Source organism: Pituophis catenifer, unplaced genomic scaffold (assembly GCF_029215685.1).
Source record: "Pituophis catenifer annectens isolate HBS135680 unplaced genomic scaffold, rPitCat1.0.hap2 SCAF_16, whole genome shotgun sequence".
Lineage (NCBI taxonomy): Eukaryota > Metazoa > Chordata > Lepidosauria > Squamata > Colubridae > Pituophis > Pituophis catenifer.
In genome coordinates this window covers 1,142,280-1,167,638 of record NW_027256896.1, presented here as the reverse complement: position 1 = coordinate 1,167,638, position 25,359 = coordinate 1,142,280, and the positions used below count along the sequence as shown (strand labels likewise).

Below are 25,359 nucleotides of genomic sequence, written 5' to 3'. Positions count from 1 at the left end.
TGGTGGGTTGCCCCCGGTTCATACCGGTTCGCAAGAACCAATAGTAAAACTGGCGGGAGGCTCCGCCCACTGACCCGACGTCATCAAAGTAGACCTGCGCATGCGCAGAAGCTTCTGTACATGCGCAGAAGAGTGCGCACACGGGCACAACGCAAACCGGTAGTAAAGATAAGTACAACCCACCGCTGCTTCCAACCCTTTTGAAATCTGTCAAAGTTGGTTAGGAGTTGCTACTTTCTGGGCTAAATGTGACCTTGAGTCCAGGTAAGGATCAGAAAGACCTTTTTGGGTTGTTTTCTTGGCAATCCCATGCAAGTGGCTTGCCTCTGGCCCCTCCAAGGACACTTAAATGCTTTGCACAATCAACGTACAGTTGACCTCGAACGAGAAGACCTGCTCATGGCCCAGGACCTCCCCACCTGGACCATGCAGAGGCTTCTTTGCCAACCAGATGGAAAACCACTGCCTTAACGTTATTGGGCTCCTTGGCTTCTCTTGTGCAGAGAAACTCCCTTTGCTTGTTTCTGTACATTTCATCTCAACTGCACACGTCCAAAGGCCAGAAGGAAATGCTTCACACAGAAGAACAACAATCTTCCACTCTCTCTCATGCCTAACAGTCCAGAAAGAGAAGCTGTGCCTGCTATCTTGCCAGGAGTGTTCAGATAACACACTTGTTCCTGGGATGGGTGTGGATGCTTCTCCCTGGGTGCAGTCCAAGCCTTCTTCCTGGCTCTGTGTAAGTCACTTCTGCTTTGTGAGGTTTTCACAATTTCTGCCCATTAAATTAACCTTCACAGACTAACAGAAACTAGAGTTATTTTTCACTTTGCTACTATGGCCAATCCTGCTAGAATCCCCAGCTTGGTCATGGTTTGTCCTTTAGTTAGGATAGGTGGGAAGTCACTCTTAAGTGACTCAAGAACCACATGGTGGCACACTGAGCACTAACCATAAGCTACATACATACGTTAATGGTACCACATGGAGGGTAGTAAGAAGTGGGGTACCACAAGGTTCCATCTTAGGCCCAGTACTCTTCAATATCTTCAAAAACTACTTAGATGAGGGAACAGAAGGGGAACTCATCAAATTTGAAGATGATGTTAGCTGGCAGAATGAGCCACACGCTAGATGATAGGCTCAAGATTCAGATGGATCTCAACAGATTTGAACACTGGGCCCTAACTAACAAAATGAAATTCAATGTAGAGAAAAAGTCTTACACTTAGGCAAGAAAAACCAAAAGTACACATACAGACTGGGTGAAACCAGGCTTAATAGCAGTAACTGAGAGGGATCTTGGTGTCTTAGTGGACAACCAATTAAATATGAGCCAACTATGCAGTGGCAACAAAAAAGCCAATGCAATCCTAAATTGCATTAACAGAGGGGTTCAATCAAGATCACATGAGGTACTAACACCACTCTATAAAGCCTTAGTAAGACCACATCTAGAATAGTCTAGTGAAGAGAAGGACCAGGGGAGACATGATAGCAGTGTTCCAATATTTGAGGGGCTGTCACAGAGAGGAGGGGGACAACCTATTTTTCAAAGCACCCAAAGGCCAGACAAGGATGGAAACTGACGCAGAAGAGTAAACTTAGAAATAATGGGACATTTTCTGACAGAACAATCATCCAATGGAACAGAAGTTGCCTTCATGGTTGTGGGAGCTTCATCACTAGAGGCTTTCAAGAAGAGACTGGACTGCCATCTGTCAAAAATGGTATAGGGCAGGGGTGTCAAACTTTCTTCAGAAGTTGGATCAGCATTGTAGTTTTTCTCTATGGGCTGGCCAGCCGGCCGGGGGGGGGGAGTGTGGCTTGACGGTATGGATGCCCCCTGCAGCACTTTGCTGGCCAAAATGGGGTGCGGGGTGTGTGCGGCCAGCAAAGTGCTTGCAGGAGGCCTTCCGGGCCGAAAATGGGCCACGTGGGTTTGGCTGCCAGAGTCATTGCGGACCGGTCCTTTGCTAATTCCAGGCCAGCCCTGCGGGCCAGTTTAAGCACTCTGCAGGCTGCATCTGGCCTGCAGGCCTTGAGCTTGATACCCCTGATATACGGTCTCATGCTTGAGCAGGGGGTTGAACTAGATGACCAATCCTATCCTATTCCTATTCTACTGCTGCAAGGTACTCTTGAATATACTATGACAGAAGCTTCCAGGGAGTTGATTTATTTCTGGAATTGTTTCCAAGAAGTGGGTCCTCAGCTAATCAAAAGAAGCCTCTGTATTAATAGCCTGGAAGAGAACTTGAAGGAGACCCCAAAGCAACTTCTTGTTAAGGGTTATTAAAATGCAGCTACTTAGGAACCGGGGGAAATCATCAACATAAAGAGAATGCTGCTACTTTATTTATTCAATTTATATGCCACCCATCTCCCTCTGCAAAGTGATTTGGGGATGGTTGCGACAACATTGTGACTGGATCCAATTCACTTTTGGGGCATGCACTGCAATTCACACGCAAAAGCAGATTTATCCTATGAAAGACTAAATCCTGTCACAGTATTTTATCTTATAATCACACTTTATGATTTAATATAAATCATGAAGCTCATCAGAGACTACCCTGATTTATACTGAACCCATAGTTAGTCTAACTATGGCTGACTGCCTAAATGAGCTGTCAGGTTCACCCAGCTATAACCAGCCATTTGCCCAAAGCCACCATTTGGTTTTGACTCGTCCAGCCATATCAATTTCCCATTTGCAGAGCTGAGGCCCACGGGCCAGATGTGTCACACGCAGGCCATGCCCACCCCAGCTCTGCGAATGGGAGAAATGCCGCAAAGCGTCAGGTGACAGCAACGTGACGCCACGAGTTTGACACCCGTGCTTTATGGCTTAGTAGCCTATATTACCTGGGCACTGCTGCTTGTTCAACAATCGTTTTCAAAATAACAATGATTTGGCACAGTGGGTGAACTTTGCCAAGGCTGCAAAACTGATAGGCCGGGAGGGCCTCCTTTGCCATCCCCACCAGCTATTGGAGCTACCAGTTTATACTGGGTTACTGGCAGTGGTGGATTAACGCTCATTGGTGCCCTAAACACTGACAAATCTTGGTGCCCCCCCTCCTTTGTTTTTTACAAATCTTCATTGGGTTTTTTTTTCTTTCTCAACTTTGTGGTGCCCCCTTTGGGCCTGGTGCCCTAAGCATGTGCTTAGTCTGCTTAATGGTTAATACACCACTGGTTACTGGGTTATTACAGGGCTTATTACAGGGCGCGACAGCTTCCGGGGTACAGATGAAGCTGTTTATCTGGATCCACTCCAGTCCGGCTTCAGGCCTGGGCACAGCACGGAAACAGCATTGGTCGCATTGGTGGATGATCTCTGGAGGGCTCGAGATAGGGGTTGTTCCACTATCCTGGTCCTGTTAGATCTCTCAGCGGCTTTTGATACCATCGACCATGGTATCATGCTGCGCCGGTTGGAGGGGTTGGGAGTGGGGGGCACCGTTCTGCGGTGGTTCTCCTCCTATCTCTCCGACCGGATGCAGTCGGGTTGGCAGGGGGGCAGAGGTCGACCCCAAGGCGCCTTGTTTGTGGGGTGCCGTGAGGGTCGGTCCTCTCACCCCTTCTGTTCAACATTTATGTGAAGCCGCTGGGCGAGATCATCCGTGGCTTTGGGGTGGAGTTCCATCAGTATGCTGACGATACTCAGCTGTACATCTCTACCCCAGGCCATCCCAACGATGCCCTTGAAGTGATGTCCTGGTGCCTGGAGGCTGTGCGGATCTGGATGGGGAGTAACAGGCTTCGACTCAACCCTTCCAAGACCGAGTGGCTGTGGCTTCCGGCGTCCCGATATAGCCAGCTGGTGCCATTGCTGGCTATTGGGGGCAAGTCATTGGCCCCCACGGAGAGGGCTCACAACTTGGGCGTCCTCCTGGATGCACAGCTGTCTTTAGAAGAGCATGTGATGGCCGTGGCCAGGGGGGCTTTTCATCAAGTTCACCTGATTCGCCAGTTGCGTCCCTTTCTGGATCGGGACTCCTTACACATAGTCACTCAGGCACTCGTCACTTCCCGCCTGGACTACTGCAATGCTCTCTACATGGGGCTCCCCTTGAGGAGCACCCGGAGGCTCCAACAGAATGCGGCCGTGCGGGGAATTATGGGAGCGAGGGGGCGCTCCCATGTGATGCCTCTCCCGCATGAGCTGCATTGGCTTCTGGTGGTCTTCCGGGTGCGCTTCAAGGTATTGGTTACCACCTTTAAAGCGCTCCATGGCATTGGACCTGGGTATTTGCGGGACCGCCTTCTGCTGCCGATAGCCTCCCACTGGCCAGTACGCTCCCACAGAGAAGGACTCCTCAGGGTGCCGTCAGCCAGGCAGTGTCGGCTGGCGACCCCCAGGGGGAGGGCCTTCTCTGTGGCAGCACCTGCCCTCTGGAACAACCTGCCCCCGGAGATACACATGATACCAGATCTCCGGGCTTTTCGCCGTACCCTAAAAACCTTTCTTTTTCACCAAGCAGGGCTGGCGTACTCCCCCCCCCCTTTTTGAGATGTTAGATTTTTAATTGTCTATGGGTTTTAGTCGGGATTTTAAATTTAGGCCAAAATTGTGTAATTCTTTTAACAAATTTTAAATTTTGTATTGGGATGTTTTTATTTTGGCTGTGCACCGCCCTGAGTCCAGTAGGAGAAGGGCGGTATACAAATTTAATAAAATAAATAAATAATAAATAAATATTTCAGAGCAATGCCGCCATACTGTTGATTTAAACTGAGCTTCTGGGCCATTCATGGTTACATAATGCTTGGAACTGTACAGTTTTATCACTTACCTTACTAGTCCTTATATCACATGAGTAAAGAGAAATCAAATCAGTCACAGCAGTGGTGGGATTCAATTACCGTCACAACAGTAGTGCGATTCAAAAATTTTTACTACTGGTTCTGTGGGCATGGCTTGGTGGGCGTGGCAAAGGAAGGATACTACAAAATCCCCATTTCCTCCAATCAGCTGGGACTCGGGAGGCAGAGAATAAATGGGGGCAGGACCAGTCAGGTGGTATTTACCGGTTCTCCGAACTACTCAAAATTTCTGCTACCAGTTCTCCAGAAACCCACCTCTGAGTCACAGTCATAAAAGTAAAAAGGATTTTAAAATAAAATGTGCTTCCAATTTGAAGTGGCCCACTTGTTGGGGAAAAGATAGCCTACAAGAGGAAAAAGTTTCTCTCAGCATTTTTGTATCAAATTTCTGCCTTTTTTACTCTGACTCCAACAAAATCTGCAAAACCAGCAGAAAGTTGATCTAATCTCAGGGAGAGGCTGTTCGATCAAGAAATAATCCATTCTCACCATTTGAGGGGAAAAGGTTGGGATGGAATTGAAACAACAAAGAAAAAGAGAGAGAAGAACGAAAAATTGCTTTCTCTCCAAATGTTCCGATAAAAAGGCAGAGAAAGAAGAAGCTCTGAAGGAGGGAGGGGGGGAAATGTTGCTGTATTAACACAAAGCATATTTGGAAGTTAAAATGTTTATTCAGCTTCTCCTGTTTTATTTCTAAAAATGGGATACAGTACTGGAAGTCAGGGCAGGCACACAAGAAAACAGAACCAGTTAACAAATCATAGTAAGTCTTGAACTAAGGTTCGAGAACAGAGGAAGCCAAAATCCAAGAATATTGGATTGTTAAATGCAGTACGTTTTAACCTGGTTGTTTTTAAAAAGTGCTTAACATGGTTAAGGAATTCATTTTCCAGGTTCAAAAATATGTTGAAATTATATTTTATTAAACTAATGAAAAAGTCTGAGTTCCCACAAAAGACTAACCAAGGTTAAAACTAGCAATGCTTTAAAATGCCAAGTCAAGTTTATAACAAGTTTATAAATTATCAGGATAAATGCTTCATAAGGATGGAGCCTCAGCAGGATTCTCAGGTATTAAAATATTAGGCTGGTTGTCAGACCTGAAAGTTGGAAGAACTATTTTAGAAAAATGACAAATAAATAGACTACTTTTTTATAATACGGAAAATGAATAAAACTGAAAAAGACTGAATATTGAGAAAATACATAAATAAATGCAACGGAGAGACAAAGACCCAGAGAATCAAAAGTGGCCATTCAAAATGCTGTTAGGACCACCAAGTTGGGCCAGATGTCTGTTGACTAGTAAGCACTGCCTTCTTGATTCAACTCTAGACACCATTTTTGTAAACGTATTATTTGTAAACTTCTCTTTGATCCTCTCAAGCCATTTTATCCATTCTCATTCTGTTTCCTGTCACTCTGCCAAGCACAACCATTTTCCCAGCTTATCCCATTTGTCCATTACACACCCAAAGCACACGGGTTTCTGCTTGTGGATATCAACACAAGGAGCTGACAGCTGTGGTTCCTCATGCAGACCAAGCCAGGACAGAATGGCAGATTCTAGAAATAAAGTTCCTGAACTGCCTGAGTATTGTGCCTTCCTCGTTCCTTGAATCTCCCTCTTCACTGCAGGCATTGTTTGCACCAGACTTTTTCAGCCCTTTGCCCTCCCCTCCCCACCCACCAGTCTTGATCCACGTTCATCGACCCAGAATTGTTACTACTGCATGCTCTTCTCGTTAGAAAACATTTCCGCTGCTTTCTTCCTCATTAATTTGGATCCTGGACTTAATGTCTTCCTCTGAATGTTTCTATCATGCTAAACTCTGTTTGTGAATGTTTCCCCTTCACCTCAGTTCTTTCTACTAAAGCTTTTCTAACGCTCACCTCCTCCTCTCAGTTTTCTTGGGATTTCTCTTATCTTCTTAATCTCCCATCTCCTGCTTTGGCATCTTTTCCCTCCTTTCTAGCTGCAGAGGTTTCCATTCTCTTGTCAAAGATCCTTGAGGCCCAAGGTTTCCAATGACATCCATCTGCTGATATGTTTATGTTGCATAAAACAGATGCTTAATGAATGCGATAATGAACAAAACTCTTTTCAATCCAAATCTCCCTGTAATTCCAGGTTCCTCCATTTTGCCAATTATTTATTACTAGGCAATGCACTTTCCAAGTGACGCATTTAGCACAGCTTGTTATTTGCCATGTTTTTGTCCAATGCGTCTGTAGCAGGCACATCACGGTACATAACTGTTGATGTCCACCAATAATAATAAGTTTGTGCTTTCAATTTGCTTTGATTCCTAGTGACTGCTTGGACTAGTCCCTAAATTTTTCTTGACAAGTGCTTCGTCAATGCCTGCTTCCTAGAGTTGAGAGAGGGCACTCACTCATCATGCCTAAGGCAAGACTAGAACACCTACTCTCCCAGTTACTGACACTCTGTTTGGTGGAAATCCATGGTTTGTGGAATGGATCATTTGTTGACTGTCTTCTTTCAGTCTGTACTTGCTGGAGAATGGAACCCCAGTACCTCTACTGATCATATTTTTAACTCTCCCAAAGATGGCCAAGGCTGCCTCCTCCACAAACTCTTGGCTTCCTTTGTCACAAGATGGGTCCTGGGTCTATGTTGATGCAGCCAGTAACCACCAGTCGATGCTCAATTGCTGGTGTAAACAAAGCCCACACTTTTCTCACAATGTCTATTGAAACTGGAGGTGGACCACCTCTCAGTGGTTCAGGATATACTAAAAATATTGAGAGGTCTGAGTTGTCTTTTTTCTTGTTGTTTTTGGGTGCGGACTTTTCTTTTTAAAACTCTGTTAACCTATTTTAGGACTTCCTTAGAAAGGCAGGAAACAATGTCACTAGTTTTCAGTAGTTTTCAGTAGTTGTAGTTGGAGAAAATTCCAAGGCCTTGGAAAAAATAGGCGTGTGATCTGGCAGTTGACCATCCCTGTTTTAAATAAACCAAACTTTTTTTACCTGGAATAGGAGACCTGCACTGGGATTATTTCCTGGACCAAAATGTTCCGTGATCTCAAAGAAAAATCTCCTTGCTTCGTATAGTATCTCAGCAGGACAAACCATCTAAATCAATTGATTCCCAGTTTCTCCAACACACAATGCCTCAATTCAACAATGGCAAGCATTTATTCTCTGCCCTTAATTCAGAGCATCAGTACTAAGACAAAACATGGAAGGCCCTCATCCATTGGAACCAATCATGAAAGATTACCAATCGTGCGCACATCTTTTCCTCCATGCCTTGGAGATCCCCTCTCAATCTCATTTTCAGAAGTACTCTTGTGATTTCTTCTACTCAGCCTCCTCTAGAGAGCCTCAACAGTCCCACAGAGTGGTTGTTTTAGGAAAGCAGGGAAAGGCTGGATTTGCAGACAAGCCAATCAAAAGCAGGGAAATTGTTCAGCAGAATATATTTGAAGAAATGCTGCCTGAGGCCATCATGCCAACCAGCTGAATCAAGAACATTGTCATCAGACAGTCTTAATGGACTGGATTGGTCTGAGACACATGACAGTTTTGTTAGACTCGCATCTGGGGCGTTTTTGCTTCCTTTGGAATATTCTGCAGTTATATCATTCTTTTCACTTCTACCAGGAAAGGCATAAATGCAACTTTCACCAAAGGAGGCACTTTATTTATTTATTTTGCGAATAGGTTTTTTTTATAACCTACAAAACGGTACTCCACTCTGACACAGTATATTGCTAATATAAAAGAAGGATGCGAGATTCAAACTGTGTTGTTAATTAAAGTAAAACTGTTAATTTCATTACTGAAGAAGTTACCTACAGTCTTCTAACCAGAGTTTTTCCCTTTGTACATAGTGCAGCTAGTGGGATATTCACAAGAATCTTCGGCAAGACTCTGCCAGGTACATAGAATTCAGAAATATACTGTCTTAGAGCACACAGAGTCTATTCTTAGCCATTGTTGACAGAAACTGTTTATAGACAGGCAGGCCATGGGCTTAAGCTAAGCTGTATTTTCACAAAATCATGCAGAGTAGCTTTTCTCCAGCAGCAGGTAGGAAACTCCCAAATGATCCTTGCCATGGGGGGGGGGGGGCTGGGGAGAGACACACAAGACACACACAAAGGAGAAACATTCCCACAAATGGGGGAAAAAACTTTCAGGAACAAGGGTTCCAATCTAGTTTTCTTCTTGATGTGCTAATTTACCATGGATTAGAAACTAAAAACACAATTCCATACCTAAAGCTTGAAATGATACAACCACCAAATGATAATTCTTGCTAAATGTTTTGCAAGGTATTTATGGTTATACAGTAGTGGCCAGAATTGTGAAAACCTTTTGGGAAAAGTGTATTTTTGAGGTTTGATGGCTAATAACACCACTTTTTTTGGAGTTTCAAGATAATCATATTCCACAGCTGGAATGGCCTGGGAATAGTCCAGAGCCGACTAAAGAAACTTGTTAGTCAGAAGCAACCCAGCAATAAAACCCAGTTGATAGAAGCATTCAATCTTGGTTTCACATTATAACAGCTGAAGAACTAAAAGACTTGGTTCACTCCATGGGAAGACGTTGTAAGGCCATAATTCATGCTAAAGGTTACCCAACTAAGTATTAACTGACACGGTGATAATTTTTGTATATCTCTTTTTTTCTACGTGTTTCACTTTTCTTCTTTATACTGTAACTGCTATTCCTTCATAAAAGTTATTGCATTACATTCTTGATTAAATTAACTTTCCATTGATATATAATTTTATGGTACTACTCCAAAAAAAAAGTGATGTTATTAGCTAGTTTTAGAAAATACAATTTTCCCAAAAGGTTTCCACAGTTTTGGCCACTACTGTACATCCCATAAATCTCACTGCACTGTAAGAATTCATTTGGCTTCCTTTGAATATACTACCAAGTCAACCTACTTAACCTTCCCATTTCTAGAATACTGTTCGATTCTGGAAAAACTCATTCTACACATTCTTCTTAAAATGTTCACATACCATCACCATAGCTCACCATACCATCATACCACATCTCTCAGCCACCATTAGCTATCTTCCTACAAAGCATTTAATGGAGTCAAGATGGGGCTGCCAAAAAGGATTAAACTCAACCAAAAGTTGACCAGATATGCAGAGAGTTAACTAATTCCACTCAAGTCATCACAACAGGAGAATACCTAAACCAAGTGATGATTTTGCTTTATTGATCTAGTCCCCCAAGAACAAGAGCTAGAAAGAAAGACTGGTCCCCAAAACAAGTCTCCCCATTGCACAGCTCACTCCCACTGGGGTCTCCAATGATGATTGGCTGCAGTCCCCATCTATTGCTTCCTGGCTGGCCAATGGAGAAGGGCATAGTATGCTCCCAAACACTCTTGGGATACTGGATGCTCCTAAAACCACAAACTGACTATTCTGAAATGGTGATATCTGATTCAATTCGTGGTTTTTAATGCAATCAGTACTAGATGCAAGAAAATAAGACTGGGTTAGGAGCTGATTCTTGGAAATTATTGTCTGTCATTTTCCCTTCTTTTTTCTCTCATTCCCATTTTCACCCTTATCTGCCTTGGCTTCTTTTCCCCCAGTTTTTGGCCCAGCTCCTCCTTCCCACAAAATACTTATTTTAGGAAGACAAAAAAAATTGAGAAAAAGGCCCAGGAAACATGCAAAGAAACTGACCTGGGCATAAAAAACCTGCAGGCTGAAGCCAAGACAGGAAGTCCTTTTCAATATATAAAATGCAAGCAATTGTTCTTGCTATTATTGTAATTCTTCCAGGGAGGGTGAGAAATGTTTCTAGGGTTTTATGTTTCAGAATATGCTAAAATGATTTGGCTCCTATGCATTTTAATCCAGAGCATAAGAAGAAAAGCAGGAGCTTCTTTGAGAGATGAAAAAAATATAATAAACTGTACAGTGGTTTTGGGTAGTGTTAGAACTGAACAGGATGGTCCAAAGCAGAGGTGAAATGCAGCCGGTTCTTTCTAGCTTGGGTATATGGGTAGCGCCGGCAGCGGGAGGCTCCACCCACCCACCCAGACGTCATTACATCCCGTTTTTGATGCTCTGCACATGCGCAGAGGTGTCATCTGCAAGCGAAGCAAGCATGCGTGCGCATGCTCCCATTTATGAATTTCACCCCTGGTCCAAATTCCAATTGGTTTATTGTGGACCCCTAAATCTCCATTGCTGTTGTGTTTCTCACTCTATGATCAAAAATCCTATCCAATACTCAAGCCTTTAGAGCAGTGTTTCTCAACCTTGACTAGTCTAAGACTTCAACTCCCAGAATTCCTCAGCCAGCATTGCTGGGAGTTGAAGTCCCCACTGTCTTAAGGTTGAGAAACACAGTGTTAGAGGAAGTATTTTCCCATTGTTGTTTGGCTGTTATATTTGAAGGACTGTGATGTTCCTACTCAATACTTACATCCACGGGAAGTGTGGTCTCCATCAGAAGCCTCTAATTAAAAGCCCTGAAGATGCTTTTAATCATGCACAATCAAGGGGGTGTTGAATGCCTTCAAGCAAGCATTCTAATGTACACCAGTCTCCTGAATAAAATGTGCAGCAAACAGAACCTCTTTGCACACTGAAGCTTCTGTTCGCAATATTTTGCGCTAATCCAGAAGAAGCAGAGAAGTTAAATTTGGGGAATTACCAAAGAGGATGCAAGCATTTGCCATATCACACAAACAGCAACTGGGGAAGGGGGTTTAGCAGTCTTCAGCACATCCTTTGCCAAAGTTCAGCAGATGAGGGTACCAGAAGCCCCCTCAAACTATTTTTTCACTACCCAATTTAAGGCACATTCTCTTCCTCTCATGCCCAGGAGGACACCTTTAGGACACATGGGCAAGTGTGAAATTTGGCTACGTATAAACATGAAACAGAGATCATAAGCTGCAGTGATTAAGATGCTGCACCAGAAAGCAGGAGACCAGGAGTTTTAGTTCTCCTTTAGGCAGAGACGGCAGCCAGGTAACATTAGTCTTAGGGCAATCCTTCTTCTTCATCCCACCGTTTACAAGGTTATTGTTGATAAGAAAGCAGCAGGCAGGATGATATTATGACATCTTGAGTAATGCAGAAATAAAAGCAGGACAATAACGATAATCACACTGAGAAAATAGATGAGATGGGAGACTTGTGTGTTTACAAAATAGCTAACTTAGCTAGTCACCAAAAATCAACAATTGATCTCTACCAGCCCAAAGGCATAACTGCAAATAATTACAATACTTGGAAGCTGGTTTTCTTTCAAAAAACAGGACTAGGTGGGACATGCAAGCTGGGGAGCTCCAAAGAAATTGTCTCCCCTATGAGAGCAGCCATGAAACCAACAATGCCGTAGTTGCCTGTATGGTAGTAAGTTAACATTTTTTTCTAAGTGACTGGCAAGACAGCTTTTCCCTGAAAAATAACCAATTATTGTGCCCAATCACTTTTGGGCCATAGATAGGTACAGATATACAAATTAAGTCTCTGCTGCTAGACAGGCATGGGCACATAGGATTTCTATTCCGTTCTGTAACAAGATAAACCAAAGTATCAGAATTATAACAGAGTTGGAAGGGACCTTGTAAGTCATCTAGTCCAGGGGTCACCAACCTTTCGGACCTGAGGGACCACTAAATTCATAATTTTAAATCCCGTGGACCACTAATATGAACTGCCTAATGACCGGCTGGGTAGGCATGGCTAGGTGGTCATGTGACTGTGTGGGTGTGGCCAACTTGATGTCACTCATGTCAAGGGGCGCCTCCCCAGCCTCTATTCAGCCACTCCTCGCCTCCCTGCTCAGACTCCTTAGGGCCCCAACAGGAAGCAGTTGTTGGAGCTAAGCAGCCACCACGAGAAGGAGTTGGCCAAACAGCCTACTCAGTTCAAATTGGATCTGATCGAGAAGGAGGCTCAGCAGAAGCACCTCACTGAGGACTAGGAGCATAGGCTTTCCAAGCAGAGGGAAGACCTGTGGGAGTGCAAGGCCAGGTACTGGCGCCTGGAGGCTCAGCAGGCTGAGATAGTCAGTCAGTTCCAGGCCATGATGCAGTCCCACTGGAACAAGGCCCTCCGGCTCTTTGCCAGCAGTGACACTTCCCTCCAGCCTTTACCCAAAGCCCCGCACCAGGAGGCTGAAGCAGACCCCAAGTTGGAATTTCTGCCCCCCTCTGACCCGCACAAAAAGACCCCAAAGGGGGAGACGCTGCAGCAACACAAATGTTCATTGCACATATCCAGCCCAGGGGCCGTAATTTGAGGATCCCTGTTTTAGTGCAATATAAAAAATGCAAATAATTTTTCTGTGGACCGCCAAAATCTTCTCGCGGACCACCAGTGGTCCATGGACCACCAGTTGGTGACCACTGATCTAGTCCAACCCCCCACCACTCAAGCACAAAAACCTATACCATTTCTGACAGGTGGCAATCCAGTCTCTTCTTGAAAGCTTCCAGTGATGAAGCTTCTACAACATAGAATTGCATTTTTGACTGCCACCACACACTGTTGGCTCATATTTAATTGATTGTCCACTAAGACTCCAAGATCCCTCTTACAGTTACTGCTATTAAGTCAGGTTTCACCTAATCTATATGTGTACTTTTGGTTTTTCTAGCCTAAGACTTTATTTTTCTCTATGTTGAATTTCATTTCGTTAAATAGGGCCCAGTGTTCAAGTCTGTCGAGATCCATCTGGATCTTGAGTCTATCTTCCAGGGTGTTGACTATTCCTGCCATCTTAGTATAATCTGTGAATTTGATAAATTCCCTTTCTATTCCCTCATCTAAGTCATTTATGAAGATATTGAAGAGTACTGCGCCTAAGATGGAACCTTGTGGTACCCCACTTCTTACTACCCTCTATGTAGACATAGTACCATTAAGGATGTCATTGTATCATTGAGTATGGTTTGTCAGCCAGTTACAAATCCAACTGGTGGTGATCTATCCCACTTTTTTCTAGCTTACCAAGAAATAGGTTGTGGTCTACTTTGTCAAATGCCTTGCTGAAGTATACTATACTATATATACTATACTACACTACACTACACTACACTACACTACACTACACTACACTACACTACACTACACTACACTACACTACACTATACTATACTATACTCCACAGTATACTATGTGACATATACTATATGTACTATGTGAAGCATGCTATGTAATGCATACTATGTAGAGTATGTGACCACTAGGTGGTCTACTTTGTCGAATGCCTTGCTGAAATATACTATACTAAGTAAGCCCATAACATTTCGTTGGTCTCCTATTTTAGTCACTTTGTCAAAGAATGAAAGACCGATGCAAAGAATGAGTTAAGCAGCTCTGCTTTCTCTCTACTGCCTGTTATTTGCTTGCCATTTTCTCTCTTCAGTGGACCGGCTCTTTCCTTGATTTTTTTTTCTTGTTATTTATATGTTGTCAGCTAGGTTGGTCAGGAACCTATTCAATTTCTCACTTGATGCAGAATTAGTCTTCCAGTTGATTTTAGGGTAACTGAAGTCCCCAATTACTATTGTAATGTGTTTCCTACATATATTTAATTAGTTAGCAAAAAGTGCATCTATTTTCTCTGCTTGGTTGGGTGGCTTGTATGACACTTATGGCAATGTCATTCCTTTTTTCTTTTATATTGACCCATATGCATTCATATGGTATTTTTATATGTAATATTTATTGATATACCATATACAGTATTGTTTTAATACTGTATCAGTACAGTAGTAAGAGTCTTTGTTGCACCATTCATTATTCCACCCTCCTCAGTCTGGACCTTTAGTCCAGCCAGCTAGAACATCTGGAGCAGCAACTTTACTCTCTGTAACTGAAGAACTGCCGTCATCTGAAGGCATCTGGCGCAAGAGCCCTACAGAAGCCAAAGACAACCGGGCAGGAATTATGCTTGGAAGAAATCCCACTTGGGAGCACAGTTGGCAGAGCAATTCAGACCCCTTTTGGGTCATGCAACAAGTCTTGCTTAAATGGAGTTGTTGTGAATCCCGTTCCATCCTGACAATCTTCAGAATGGCCAGAGCCAGCTTGCAAAAGGGCCTAACAAAGCGGATGTTGTTTTCAATGTGTAAATCATAGGCAGGTAAGACAGGAAGCCAACAGGGATTCCTGGGGAGGCAGGAGGGACAGAATAACAGAGTTGGAAGGGAGCTTGGCAGTCTTCTATCAAACCTCAAACTTGAGCAGGAGAGCCTACACCATTCCAGACAAATGGCTGTCCAGTCTCTTAAAAACCTCCAGTGATGAAGCACCCATAACTTCTGAAGGCAAGTTCTGAAGGTTTCATTGATTCATTGTTCTCACTGTCAGGAAATTTCTCTTTAATTCTAGTTGGATCTTTCTTTGTTAAGCTTCCATTTATTACTTCCTGTCCTGCCCCAAGGTGCTTTGGAAAATAAATTGACCCACTCTTCTCTGTGACGGCCCCTCCAGTACTGGAAGACTGCTATCATATGTCCCCAAGTCCTTCTCTTTTTTAGAATAGACATTCCTAGTCTTTCAATTGTTCATCACAAGAGTTAGCCTCCAGTCCCCTAATCATCTTTGTTGCTCTTCTCTGCACTCTTTTTAGGATCTCAACATCTTTTTTATAATGTGAACTGGATGCAGGATTCCAAATGTGGTGTCACCAGCGCAGTATAAAAGGGTACTATGCTGAACAATGGAAGATTGCCCCCAAAGCAAAGGAGTAACAGCATGCAGCATATGGCGGTGCTTAAAAGTTTGCAAACCCTTTTGAATCTTCAATATTTCTGCATAAATCTGTGATGACCTCTAGCTTTGTTTGAAAGTACAGTACAAAACTCAAGCCAGAGAAGATCCATGCACCGCCTGTCCTGGTTAACTGATTTCAGATGTTCTTTTAGGGAAGAAAAACACATGGAGAATCAACTGCCTGACTTCAGTTCCTGCTCTCATTACCTTCTTGAAGCCAGACCTAAGCAATGGACTGCCCTGGATACAATGGGGCCAACAGACAGCTACTGATGCCTATCAAGCTCACAGTCCTTTCTAATTTTGAAAAGTGGTTTTGTAATCCAACAAGAATAAAAGCCCTGGGTTTCTTTGTAAGGGGGCTCCCCTCTCCTGAAAAAAAGCCAGAGAGAATCAGGAACAGGACTCAGAACAATTTTGAAACTGCCTTGGAATTTGCTATTAACTTCGGAGCTTTTAAAACTCACCAAGCACAGCAGAAAACTAGCCTGATCTTTTCTGAGGACTTTCCATCTCTGGAGCTCCTTGGGCAGAAATGGATCCCTTTCCTTATCTATGCTCATTGTATGGGGCTTATGGGCTGCTCCACACAATCACAATGCTGAGCGGTACACAATTTCAGCTCCAAAGGCCCCTGCCGAAAGGGGGGTTGAGCTCCACCAAGCAGTTAAAGGAGTTAAAACACCCTCAGAGGAATGTAAAATCCAGAGCCAAGAATGGTTCAAACACTCTCCACGGAAGCCAAAAGTAAGTGATTGGGGGGAGGGGGCTGATCTGCTGGACTCCAGCCATGGGGGGAAAATCAACACCCTGGAAGGGAAGAACCCATTTGGTCTACAGGCATTTCATATTCTTAGGAGTCCCTGAAAGAGAGAGGAAAGTCCCACTCTTAAGACCCAGAATAAAAGTAGCTACATTGAAAGAACAAAACTCTTTCCAGACATTTTGGCAAGACACATTATATAAGCAGCGATCGATGAAGTTGCATGGCTGCTGAAAGGGGGGGGGGTCCCCATAAACATCCCACGACAACTCCAGAGCTACTACAGTCCTTTGGAACTTCCTGCCACCTCCTCTGCTTGACCACTGCAATTTCTGTGGTACTTTTCAATTATGGGCAAGGTAAGACTATTCTGTCAGAAATAAACCAAGATTTTCAATTATTCCAGGTTGGGCAATCTAAAGGATGCTGTCATTGTGTTAGCATTTCTGGGGACAAAGAGGCTGAAATGTCTTTTCAGACACACAACAGCATTAAACTATGATATAATAGATTATGTAGACATTGTCACAGACATTATGGCATATTGAATTCTGCAAATTCAGTTATGATTTCTTTAATAAATCATGGTTAAACAAAGCATGGGTGAGCACAGGTCACACTCATCATCTTGCCTGTCCTACTGTTGCCTCTATTTCAGTGCTATCTGAGTCAGGCAACCTCCTAATGGGTGGACTTTGCCTCCCAGACTTCTCCTGCCCCACAAACATTGCTGAGAATTCTGGGAGTTGAAGTCCACACATCTGGAAGTTGCCAATCATGCTCAAAATCATGCCCCCACAACAAAACCCCTCTTTAATAGAGCTTCTGGATTTGGGCTAGAAAAATATTCTTTCATCCTGCCAATAACCTTCTGCCACTCCTTGGTATCATCTCTACATCTCGCAGAAAACATGAGGCCCAGCAACATAACTGAATAATGGGGGATTTGCCTCCAAAGCCTCAACTCCTTCACCTTTGGAGCCTGGAGCAAAATGCCTTTGCCTGGCAAGGCCCCCGCCCACCCACCCGCCTGCCCTGCTGGGAATCTGCCACTTCTTTGGTCCAGAAAACCACAGTACTTTGCACTCGGGTCCCCAGGAACAAAAACAGGCCTGGACCAGTCCATCCTGATTTAATCTCCTTCCTCCTGCTTTGTGTTTCACTAAAAATACCGCTGCAGAGGAAATCTCTGCTCTGGGGTGGATCCCTTCCTTCTCAGGAGGGGTTTCCTGCCAACACCCCAATTCAAAGACAAGCAGGCGACCCAAGTTCTCAGGCCAGACCGGAGAAAACAGGGGAAGGGGCAGAGAAGGATGCTTTGAAGTAACACAGAGAGCATGGAGGGTGTGCATAACCCACGGCCTGACCTTTGCAAAACGTGGTTTGTTGAGCCAGCTGTACCGTTCTGATTCACACAGCATCCTAGACCAGAACCACAGTTGCAATTCACATTAGACATTAAACTCACATCAAAAGAGTCATGTTATATTTCACCATGGAGTTAATTAATGGAATTAACTTAAATTAATGTAGTTTTAAAACAAGGGTTAGGACAAGTGTGATGTGTAAAGCAGGACCCTACATTTGACCCTACGTGGTCAAAATAATACACAGTTTAACCTGATGCATAAACTGTGGTTTGCAAATGCTAACCACATTATATAGACATGGCTTCTTCTATAAACTATGGTTTTAACAAACTACAACCTGGAAGGCTATATGAAGCATCAGGTGACTGGGCCATCTCACTCCATTTATTTATTCAGATTTTCAACCGCTTTGCATGTCAAATCATAATTCCGTGATAAAACAAACCCCCAAGAGGTCACCCTTCCCATCCTCAGCAAAAGAGGAGCCAGGACAGCCTACCGTAATTCAAAGCTCACCCATTATCGTCAGGGCCGGATTTTCCTATAGGCTAACTAGGCTTCAGCCTAGGGCCCCAAGATCAAGAGGGGCCTACATTCAAATTGTTAGCAAAATTAAAATTACACTTTCACTATAGGTGAAAGGGCCTCATAAGTGGAATAGCCTAGGGCCTCTTTTCATCTAAATCCGGCCCTGATTATTGTCAGGGATCCATTTAAAGGTTGGGTCAAACATATTCCATACTGTTGGGGCTGCCATACAGAAGCTTCGCCTCTTGGTCACATTCCTCTTACTTCTTGAGGAGGTGGGACCTTTAGCAGACACACCTAGACAACAGTTGGGCAAGGCACCATGCTGTACAGGGCTTTAGAGGGGATAACCAGCACCCTGAATTGAGCCAAGAAGTCTACAGATGCAATTCTACAATAGCGGCTTTCCCCAACTTGCTGACAGCCTGCTACATTCTGTCCTAATGAAGCTTCTAAATTACTTTCAAATGCAGCCCTAAGTTGAATACCCGGCAGTGGTCCACCTGCACAGGGATCAAGGGATGAGTTACTGTCACCAAGACCCCCTGATCTTGGTAAGGCAAGGCTGCAACTAATGCATCGAGCAAAGCCATCACCACACCCACACCCCAATATGGATGGGAGGGCATCATTAAGTAATGTCAGCATTTGTTGATGTTCTTCCAACCATTCTGTCCTAGAGGCAGATGTTCAATGTTCAGGGGAGAGAATTAAGCCCACAATTCTCCCACTGGAGCTACTACAGGGTGCTCAATTGTGCTTCCCCCACAAATATTGAGTGGAGCCTCTTCATCAGAGAGAGCAGAATCACTGCACAACAGGGAGCTTCTACTCCAACTTCTGCAGGCTATCCTGAAGATACCATAGTCAATAGTTTCTAAGAGGATCTAGGAGGACCAGGAGAATGACTTCCTCCAACAAAGGTCATCCATCAAGGCAAACAATGCCATTTCCATCCTGAGACCAGACTGAATCCGATTTGGATTATCTACTTCTTCCAAGACCTTCTACAGTTGTGACCTTTGCTAAAAACAGAAGGTTGGAGAAAGATGGAAGTTCTCAAAGATGGCTGGATTGAGAGATGGGTTCTTGATGGAGGCAGAGGGCATCTCCCCTTTCCCCAGAGAAGCATGAGCCACTTCACAATTCCAGCAGCATGCATCCTGCCTGACCTTATGACCAAACCAAGAGGGGCAAGGATCTAGTATGAATATTTTCTATTATTTTCCAGTATGCTTGAAAAACCATGGGGAGTCAAGCCTGATGATCCTTGGAGAGAAGACCACGAGAAAATGCCCAGTCTGCAGGCTACACTGGGAGTTCCAAAGAACATCCCTGCAGGCAACAGTGGGATGCCATATCTCTCTTCTTCCTCCCACGGGGCTGAATCCCTGGGCACAAAGAGAAAGGGGAAGACAAACCAAAGATGCTTATAAACATTGTCTAGAATGGGAAAACCACAATTCCACCCCCAAAAAATATAAATGCAAACATATGCAAACATCTGATTGCATAAACCAACCTTCCCCAGAAGCAAATCTCTAAGTCAACTGAAGAGTAATCATTTGCAGTTTAACCAATTCTTAAAGGCGAAAGCATCAGAGACTTCAGTCACAAAGCCTGGGTCTTGCAAGCGCTACGACCCTCAGACGGGACCCAGCGACACTGGCAAAGTCTTTGGGGAAGGCAAAGCTCATTCTTCAAATATGGTTTTCATTTTTAAAAAGGGACGTTCTTTGCAGCCTCCCGCAAAACAGGCGAGGGCGACACTCAAGTGCCCCTTTTGTACGCCAGCCATTGTGTTCCTCAGCTGACACAGGGCAAACAATGCAGCGCTGTTTCTACTGGCCTGAGAAGAGGATCGCAAGGTGCCAGGCGGTCAGAGGTCCCAGTAAGGCTCGGCTGATTCACTCAGAGCCCTGTCTCCATTCATGCATCAGCTTTAACCATTGTTCCTTCATTCCTGGGCATGTGATAAAGCTGGATTTCAAATCCTTTAGTGCCCCCAATCTCTTGGGGGACCCAGATTATCAGGGTAATTCTGTCCTTTTATCACCTACTCTTGCATTTTAGCAGACAATCTGAGGCAGGCAGCAAAAATTCAGCCAACCACCAGCTGGTAGCAGAGACTTTGTATCCTCTCTATCTTTTGGCATCTGCTGCTTGTCAGTATTTTTGCAGCCCAGACCTGATAACCAAAATGCAATGTCTGATTCAGTTAATTTCAGAATCTTTTCTAGTCCATTTCATGCAGAAGATTACTTGATTGTATCTGCTTTTCTAAAATAAACAAGTTCCCTAACAAGTAAAAGTGCTTGGACAGCAACATTTAGCTCTGCAGTGCATCAGAACTTCTGTTGCCTGAAAGTTGCATCTAAGAACAATTGGGGGCAGCCTGCACAAAATAAGGACCATCAGCTGATACGCCGTCTGTTTAACGGAGGTTCTACTGTCTGCCATAAATGTCGGACCAGCCTTTACCGGAGGCTTTGCCAGCATGACCGTCCTGGCTGTGTACACTCAACCCTCTCGAGCACAGCAGGGTGGAGGGTGCGCCAAAGCTTAACATGTCACAGACAAACTGGGAAGCAGGTGGGCAGTTCCTACCAAGCTCTGAAATGACAGCATGCCTTCCTTCCGTCTGTTTATTTGCCCTCTCCTCTCCATTACTAGCAAACATAGAAGGATGTGACAAACCGACACGCTAATGTGCTCTTGCACCGCTTTATACAGGTGGCAGAAGTGAATTCTTTGCCACACAACTGCAGAGCCATTAAAGGGGTTGACCATAAGGCACACACAACTGTATCAAGAGCATCATTTTGCAACAGCTGTTAGTTCAGAGATGCATATTTCCTCCTCCACTCCTACAGCTGTTCCGGGACATTCTTTTCTCCAGTTTGCTTGGAGTTCATGAGATCAAGATTTGAGCCCCCTCTCCCCATCCTCCAGAAAAAAGTGCAACCTCCTTCTGGAACTCAAAATCCTACTGGGTCTCCCCACCCCCACCCAGTGCTGTATTCCCAGCAGATGTCATTTAAGTTTCCTAAAGCTGACCCGACAGTGACCGTTCTCTGCTATTCCACTTTGTTTTTCTAAGGGAAAAGCCAACCAAGAGCGGAAACGAATCTGCAGAGGAGTCGATGGGACATGCTGACGCTCTCAGGACCCATTTTAATCAAGGTTCCTGGTTCGTGAATCCCTGTGCTACAGCAATGTACATAAAATGCATTTACAAATCCATGCTGTGTTCATAGGGAGACAGACAAGCTGCCTCAAACATTTGCATAAAACATGGAGTTATGGCTGAGCCTCTCTGTTAATTTGTCATTTTTCGGCATTAAATCAAAAGGAAACTATCCACCAGGTTCATCCAAATGGAAATGAAACTGACCACATCATTTCAGCAATCAAGATCAAATAGCGCAAAATTAGCACTCCAAACATTTGTAGACTAATGCTATTAAATGAATAAATATGGTTACCACTTAACGTCAATATGTGGTCCTTGACTTACAACCGGTTGTTTAAAGACAGTTCAAAGTTACAACAGTCTTGGTGAAAGTGATTTACAACCTGTTGTCAAAGTTACGACTGTCACACTGCCTTCATGATCACGTGATCAAATTTGGGAGCTTGGCAACCAGTTCACCTTTCCCGCCGGCTGCAGCATCTTGCGGTCCCATGATCGGGATTTGTAACCTTTCCAGTCTGTTTCCACCCAGCAACATCAACTGGGGAAGCTGGATTCACTTAACAACTGCAAGATTCACTTAATAACCATGGGGTTTGCTTAACAACCACTGAAGAAATGGCCATAAAATCAAGTTTGGTTATGTGATGACTCATTTAACAACCATATTACTTAGGGACCAAAATCCCAGTCCCAATTGTAGTCATAAATTGAGTAACTGACTTTAGACAATCTCCAAAGCTGAATCTCATGAGTTGCCTGGATGGAAGATCCTGCAAAACCCCAGGGCTCCAGGCTAGACGTAGGAATGGGGAAAAGCTCCCTGGGAAGGGCAGCAGGAAAGCACTTCCATACTGCTTCCACTGGACACAGATGCCCCCAGGAAGTCACCAGGCACCCAGCTAGAGTCCCGGGAGTTTTCTCTTGATACCGGTCTGGCTCTTTGGAGGAAGCGCAGGGGGAGAAGGCTCAGCTGCCTGGTATCCAAGCAGAACTACGATCCCCCCCCAGAACTTGCCACAGCAGCCATGGGCAGGGCCAGTCAAGTGGCAGAATCAGCCACTCCGGGTCTGGCTGTGCTTCTGTTGTAATGTGGGCATGCATCGACTTCCTCTGCAAAACAGCTTCTCCTCCCTGCTGCCACTGGCATTCTCTTGCCCTCTGCCATTCCGAACCCTCATGCAGAACGGCCTTCCTGCTGGGCTCAAAGCCTTCCACTCCACCTGTTCTCCATGGCAATTGCCCACACGGAACTCCCTCGCTCCTTTGGCATCCCCACCCATCCTCCAGCTCTCGTTCTCTGTACAAAGGGGAGAAATTGAGGCAAGGGAGGGGAACGGTTTGAATTCACCCTGGAAGGCAAAACAAAGTGACTCTGCATCAGTTGAGCTGCTATTCAAAACGCCTGCTTTTCTAAACCCAGCAACAGTTTGCACACTGTAAAAAATGCAATCAGAGAAAACTCACTCCTAATTATGAAACAAAGGTCCAGAAATGTTTGAAAAAAAACAGATAATATTAGGCAAAACTGCCAGCAACATTTGTTTGAAGAAATCAGCTCACATGTCATTTGGAATGGAAACTTTAAAAAAGATTTCTCAAATTCAACAAAGCAAACCTGATACATTCACAAAATTGACTAACTCAAAAAACTGGAATTTGACAGATTTGGAGAAATGAGACGCTGCCAGGAACAAAAACTGGTATTTAGATCTTTCACCACTGCCGGGTTCCTCCAATGTCAGATGGTCCAACAAGGAAAGGCCAGCCCAGCAACATGCAGGTTCAGTGTTCGGAAAGGGGTTGCAGCCCAAATATTGATCTGGGGGAGAGACAAGGTGACTTGCAAGGAATGGTATAAAGAACCTTGGACCACCCCGAGGCTAGATCAGGCCACAGAGGGCACCGCCCAGCCTTTGGGGTCCCTCCGCAGATGCACCTGGTAGCATCCAAGATGGAGAAGACAGGCCTCTTCTGAGGGGCTCCAGGGCTGGCACTTCAGGGCCCCAGGGCCTCACCTCCATTCCCGCTAAGCTCTGCAGACAGTGACAGAGGAAACCTTTACCGCTGCACTTCCCCTCCATCTCCGGGAACAGCCAGACAGCCTTACCTTCTTCCCACTCTCCGAACCTAAACTGTGCTTGTGCCTTTTCAGGCTCCTGCTGCTCAGCTCAGCTGGAGCCTTCCAGGAGTCTCCGTTGCTGGAATTGGGCCCTTTGGTTGGTGGCGCTTCAGGGTTTGCCACCATGACCAGCCGCCCCGCCTCCTCGGAGCACGTCAGGTGTCGACTCCGGAAATGCTCATCAGACTCTTTGTCCACCACCAGCAACTGGGTCTCGGTTTCAATTGCTTTGATGCGCTGCACAACCTGGAGAAGGACAGGTGGGCGAAGGGAGAAGAAGAAAGCATCAGAAAGACCCTCAAAAAGAATGGGATTTAATGATGCTTTAAATAACTGGTAAATGAGAATAATAATACAAGGGATATAATAAATTGTCAAATAAGAGAATTTTGGATATGGGATTAAGCATAAAAGATTTGTAACCGATCGATACACTTTCTGTAATTATAATGGATGATGGTTGTTTTAAGTTTTGTTTAAAAATAAAAGAAAATTAAAAAAAATGGGATTTTGCTAAATAGGAAAAAAAAAATCTCCTGAACAGCATTTATAGGAGAGCAGAAATACAGTCCCTTTCAGCTGATATTCAAAACGCAGGGCAGCAACTGTGGTGGTTTTTCCTTTGGCTGGGAAAGTGGCGAAAGGGAGCTTCTCAGGGGAGGTCAGTCTGGCCCCAAGTGCCAAAGAGGAAGGGAGACGCTTGAGGTTGGTTAAATCAATTGCAGTTCTTAGATTCACACGTTGCTCTACATCTGCGGTTCTTAGTTATCCCTTGATTAGGGCCAGGAAGATCTTCCAGCTGCCAAAAAGTTCTCCAGGGTAGAAAGGGAGGACTCCATCAAGCAGCTGGGTCTTTTCCTGGGGTTCGGGCCTTAATAAACCACCCCACAAAAGAGCTTTGTTTTCCTTGAAGACACTTTGCTTCTTGTTCAAGAAGCTTCTCCAGTTCAGTTCCCAGAAAAAACATCTAGCCCTATAAGCACAGGGCAACCCCATCTGTTCTCTCCACTGCAGGGAAAACGTTCAGGGACAGACCCCGTCCACAGCATGGCTTGGTATCCTAAAGCTACTTCACACAACTCAGCATCTGGGGAGGATGCAGACCAATGGTCTGGCACTGTGTGAACCATCCTCCCAACTTTTCCATTTCTGCCTTGAAGACAAAGTTCTGAACCCGGCCCCATGGATGAGGAATTTGGACCCTCAAATGGGCTCCTCTGCCTGACCAAGCCAAAAGCCAGTGAGAAGCAACCCCCGCAATGCACCCTTGCAAGCTGCCAGTGCTGCCATCCATAGCTCAACATCCGAAAACCATCTGCTGCCTTTCAGTTGCATTTGCAGATGCCTTTAATTTTCTTAGGACTGGTTCAAACCTTTGCAACACATTCCCACAACAAGCTGCAAAGGGAGTTTGGAAAGTTCTCCCCCCCCCAACATATTGCAAGTAGCCCTACCTGATAGGAGAGCCCCACCCCTTCCCTCTGCCTCTTAGAGACTTTCTTAGGCAGAGGTGAAATTGTTTTTTAAGCAGGTGCTAGGTAAGCTGTTCAGTATCTCAAGCAGCGAGTTGAGCATAAAACATTTTAGTAAACATGGAGAGCACCCAGTCACAGGCAGAATCTGCCTCTGAATCTGGAGTGTGTTTCAGGACTCATTGTGGCCAGAACCAACAGAGCTTTTTTATAGCTGTTGCACCTATAGACAGTGATGACTTACAGCAGCTTTGGATCATCATTAATATTACATGGAGAAAAGCATTTGCTTTGATTAAAGAGAACGAGCAACTGCCAGGAAGGGCT

The 25,359-nt window shown here is 44.6% G+C and overlaps 1 protein-coding gene across 1 annotated transcript in view; it reads right to left on the bottom strand.

The window, feature by feature from the left end:
• NHERF2 (NHERF family PDZ scaffold protein 2) overlaps positions 1–25,359 on the bottom strand; it is a 96,837-nt gene that overhangs the window by 65,953 nt on the left and 5,525 nt on the right. Inside the window, exon 2 of the mRNA XM_070955042.1 lies at positions 23,549–23,806. Coding sequence (XP_070811143.1) covers positions 23,549–23,806 — 258 coding nt within the window. The remainder of the gene's footprint in view (positions 1–23,548; positions 23,807–25,359) is intronic.